Below are 5069 nucleotides of genomic sequence, written 5' to 3' on the forward strand. Positions count from 1 at the left end.
CCAATGCATCTGCAAAATGATGCCGCTCAACTTCTTTGCTGAGGATGATCTGCTGTCCTGAGGATGGGAGGCCCCACAGAGGACCCCTAACGATTCACTTCTTGGCCACAGGTACTTACTTCTATTCTCATCTACCCACCTCTGTTACCCCAATGACTGCCCTATTTGCAGTTAGCAGAGCCTACAGTTGGTTCTGCCTTTTCCAGGTGTTTCTGGAGTCCTTCAGCTGACTCAGGAGGGCCTAAAAGTGTCTTCTTTCTGCCCAGAGCCCAGTCACAGTATTTGGTGTGCTCACCAGGAAAGCAAGTGTTAGCTTTCTCCCTATCTTTGAGGTGAAGATACTCGGGTGAGACTCACTGAGGCAATGTGACTTGCCAAGGCGAGAAGGCTCATAAGTCGCGGTCCTGAGCTCTCTCCATCAGCTTAGTTTCTACAATGTTAGGGCCACTGCTGCACAAAGAATCGCCTCGACCTTTCTTATTTTGCTCAGTCCTGCCGGAGTAAACAAAAGCACATGATGACCTAGTGAACACCAACCGAAGAAACAGGCTATGTGCTACGTACCTGTGCAGAGCCTACAAGGCCACCATATTAAATCCTCCTCCCTGCTCCAGTGACCCGTATGAAGCCTGGGCTGGGGTTATAAGCAATGTCTGTCCAGACTTCTCCAACAAAAGGTTACCCCACTTGCCCTTATACCCTGCTGGTTTACAACTCTGGGCCTTCTCTGCCTAAATCTACCTACTAAGATCTGCCTAAATCTACCTACTAAGATTCCAGACCTACTCAAGAGGAATGTTCACTGGGAGGCCTTGTCTGGCTCCTCTGGGCTGAAGGCAGGGCTGGTGCCCACAGGGGTGCCCACCTGGCACCTGGGCTCAGTGTGGGCTGACCTGGACTGAAGAGGACTGTTCTTACCTTCCAGGAGCCAAGGAAGCCAAGATGCTCACCGGTTAACTGGCCTCAGAGGTCATCCCACTCCCCACCCCCCTCTCAGGGGGCCTAGAAGGAAGTCCCTTTCTCCCCATTGGCAAAGGGGGCCATGGCAAGGGCTGGAGGCTGCTCCCAAGCCATAAGCACCCTGCTGGGAGTTCCTTTCCAGACTTGGGGTACAGATGAGAAGAAAGGTCCCCTCTTTCCTGGGAGAGACATTGACAGACTATGCTGCCTCATGCTATTTCTGGAAAGCCCATACCCAAGCCCTGGACCCTGCAGTCTGGGGTTAAGCCCACAAAGCGCTGGCTCCTTAGTACAGGGACTGAGGCCGTCCAAAATAAACCCAGACAAACTCTTTACTCTAAACCTGTTAAAAGTGAGGAGAGTCCATTTTTCCGGGGGTGGGGAGGTTACAAATCCAGTCCTGGCTAAGGCTGGGATTCCTGACAAGCTAGGCAGTAACTGAGCAGCAGAAGGACAGCCACTGAAGTCAAGCCCCTGCTCACCAGGCCAGATGGGCCCACCATACATCCTGCCTTAAAGGAGGCGGGGTCAGAGGAAAGTGGCAAACAGGACAAGCTGAAGCAGAACCCAATTCAATGTATTCATGTTTGATCCCTGGGCTGCTCTGAGCAAAGGAGCAGGGGCCCTGCACTTGCCCAGCCCAGTGGGGGGATTTCACAGGGGGTCTGGCGCTTCACCACAAAGGACTCTAGCAGGTAAACGGGGTCTCTTTTACCCTGAGCCCCCGCACAGGAACCTGGAACCATGCACCTCTTTGCTTTCTCTTTCACACTGTTTTCATTATGAATCTCTCAGGCACATAGGAAAATTCAGAGAATAACACAACACTTGTACTCACTTCCTCCAGAGTCAACAAAAGCAACATTTTGCATTTTTTGAGACAGGATTGCCACCCCCACCCCCAACACTTTTCTTTTTTTAAAGAAGGTGAAAGCCTTTCCCTAATCCCCGCTCCTCCCCACTTCCCAGCAGCTAATCTGAGGCCAGGAGCTGGTGCACCTCCACCTGCATGTTTACATTTCTGCAGCTCCCGCTTCACAGCCCTTGACATCTTACCACACGCTTGCTTTTTTGTTAAGTCTGTGTCCCTCTAGAGAATGACCCCCGATGGCAGGGCCTGTTTCGTCCACTGCCGCCTCCCAGGCCAGGAACGATGCCCTGTGCAAATCCGACAACCAGCACAGTCAGGCCTTATTGGGCGAGTTAAAACCTCTGTCACCATGAGGGCCTCTAAATTTGATATACACCTTCCTGCCCCATCTGTTCTCAACTCCAAAGCCTGCTTTTTTTCCTCCACCAATGCCATGTTTGAGATTCAACTGCACGGTTCAACAGTCAAGTCTTCTACCGTATGACCCACCCACCTGCTAACCAATGACTCTTCTCTTTCTCATCAAGGAGGGAAGGGGGGGTGGTGAGAGCAGGGACCTTCCAGCAAAGCCAAGAGAGCCCAGAACTCAAGGCTCTAGCCAGAAGAGAACCAAAGCTTCCCCTAGTTACCACGGTCCAGGAGAAAATGTGCAGGTACGCGGTCCCCAAACCATGCAAGTGGAGTCACCTGGCAAAAGAGCAACAGCCTGGCCTTCGTCTGTCACCAGGGAGGCTCCCTGAGGTGATGAGAGGGAGGGCGGGCCCAATAGGAAAGCCCTGAGCTCAGGTTTGGGTGGCGAGGGTCCCAGCACCACCACTTGGCACCACCAGCCTCACAGTACAGAGCTGTTACCATCTCTGATAATAAGGGAGGTGGCAAGGACCCTACAGGGCTGCTGTGAGGACAGTGTGAGCCCACTGGGCAAACTGTGAAGTCACACTCACACATGCATGTGTGCGTGTGCGCGCACACACACACACACACACACACCTTTTCTGTGGACCTGAAAAGCCCCATCTTGTTTGAGATCAGCTCCAGATGAGGGGTCTGCTCCTCATGAGGTCCCACTCATACTGGTAAAGACAACACAGGCTGTGGGATCAGAAAGGCCTGCTCCCTCCTCCAGGGAGGGTCCCCCACTCCCGCTCAAAGCATAGCCTGCCCACATAAGTTTTCTGAGGACCTCAAGATCCATTCCCCCAAGGGAGCAGGTGCCATCAAGCCCTGTGCCTGCTCGAGACAGAGGGCATCAAGGTGACCTGTCCATTCAGAGACCAAGTCTGATCCCAAGCACAGCCTTCCAGCTATACTTATGGCCCCAGCTCAGCACTGGGCGTGGGAGGGAGGGCACGAGACCCCTGAACCCCAGCATGGGAAGTGCTGGGCAGACAAAAAGGTTCTCCCCAGCTCACAAAGACCAAACATACAGCCTCTGCCTGCCCCACACGCTGGCTCTGTAAATGTTTTCTGGGTATTTCTGATGCAAAGCAGCACCCAAGCCGTGTGGAGGCACTGGCCCTCAAGACTGGGGGCAGACCGTGTGCCCGCAGCCACAGAGGAAAGTGCCAGCTTCAGGGAAACTACAGTTGCCTTGGCCAGAAGACAGGGTCCGGCAAAGAGGAATGGTCTCCATGACCTGAGAGGGTGGGGGAGCACAGACAGGGATGACGATGTGGAGGCCTCTGAGCTGAGCTCCACGTGAAGACCGACCCATCTAAGGTGGGGAAGAAATGAAAAGGGAGATGAAAAGGAATCCAGGCTGAGAGAGTAGCGTACCCAGAGGATGCCATCAGGAGATGCTGAAGGGTCAGAGAGTTACGGGAAACGAGGCTGGACCAGGCCGGTGGGCCTGGTGTGGAGCTTACACACTAGGCAGGGTTTGCACCTGATTTTGCAGGTGCCGAAGAATCACGCCAGGCAAGCAGTTTGAGGAGAAGAGTGATAAACCATGAGGGTCAGGAAGAAAATGCTGGTGGCTGAGTATGAGCCAGCCGGCCAGCGGTGGAAAGGATGCAGGGAAGGCTCCGACTGGGGAGAAGGGTGAGATTTTCATGTCTGAGCAGGCAGCCCCAGGTTGGGGGAAGGCACGGGGTAAAGACTGTGAACACAGAAACCGGCAGGAGTCCCAGGAGCACTCAGGGCAGAGTGTGGCGCATGGGCCTCACCTGTGCTTCTCGCCTTCCTCCTCCCCTTCTCTGAGCTGCTTGGTCTTGGGCTCCCCGTCTTCCTTGTCCTGCAAAGGAAGGAAGAAAACCACTTGCTCACTACCTACCTGCAGTCCTTGATGCCCAGGGAGCTGGTGAGGAACGGGACTCCCTGGCCAGGAGCAGCCTGGTGCTACAGCCCCCAGGTGGGGTCTCCCTCCCTCCCCAACCTCCTACTCCCCCCCTACCCCTACCCCCTCACTCCAGCCCCCAAAACTTAACCACTGGAGAGCCCAGGCCAGGCCAGGCCCCCAGTGGCCCTCAGAGAACACCAGCAGGAGGAGCTAGAAGGTTTTAGTGGTGAGAAATGAAGCTGGCCGGTGCCAGAGGGCCCACTTCCTGGGTCTGGAGAGAGCCCCTGTTGAGCTGGCAAGAGCAGTCACCAGCAACCAGGGTGGGGCAAAAGCTCAGGCCTCAGGACTCCCCCTTCCAAGCCAGGGGCCTCTCCAGAAACACCTATTTGGTTACCTTGAGGAGGAGCAGAGCTCAAACTAGAGCTGGACTGGCAATAAGACTCCTACGATGTATTCAGGGGATGGAGGGAAGGGGAACTAGTTTGAAGTTTCTATGGGAAAAATTTCTTCTGAATTGCTTTTGTCTTTCTCCTGCCCCACCCCCTCCCGCATCTTTTTGTGAGTCTAAAGATGCCACGTTCATCTCAACCCTGACACAGTACACTTGTTCTCCAGATCCACCAGGGGCCACAACAACGGATACCACCATGCTGCATCCACCTGCGGAGGCGAGTCTTCCTGGGCCTTCTCCCTTACTCCGTAAGATCAGACTGGGGACAGACAGATATGCAGGGTGTGTGCAGGGTTATGTGCTCAAATGCATGCCCATGCTCTCGGTGCATGTCCTGAGAGACTCCGGGGTTTCCCTGCATGCCGGGGCTGGCCCTCCAGAGGGTGTCACCGAGTATTTCATTTCGGGCAGCAATGTGCCTTTGACCATCTCGCTGGAGCAGTGTTCCGAGGAGGCATCAGTAAGGCACTGCCACAGGGAGCTGGCTTTGACATAAGAAAGAACTGGCG

The 5069-nt window shown here is 54.6% G+C and overlaps 1 protein-coding gene across 2 annotated transcripts in view; it reads right to left on the bottom strand.

Moving 5' to 3' along the window:
* Nucleotides 1-5069, bottom strand: part of CCDC12 (coiled-coil domain containing 12) — a 53340-nt gene that overhangs the window by 15720 nt on the left and 32551 nt on the right. For both annotated transcript variants that reach the window (XM_077777329.1, XM_077777327.1), the window contains exon 2: nt 3997-4064. In XM_077777329.1, the coding sequence (XP_077633455.1) occupies nt 3997-4064 (68 nt within the window). The remainder of the gene's footprint in view (nt 1-3996; nt 4065-5069) is intronic.

Source organism: Crocuta crocuta, unplaced genomic scaffold (genome assembly GCF_008692635.1).
Source record: "Crocuta crocuta isolate KB4526 unplaced genomic scaffold, BGI_CrCroc_1.0 scaffold77, whole genome shotgun sequence".
NCBI lineage: Eukaryota > Metazoa > Chordata > Mammalia > Carnivora > Hyaenidae > Crocuta > Crocuta crocuta.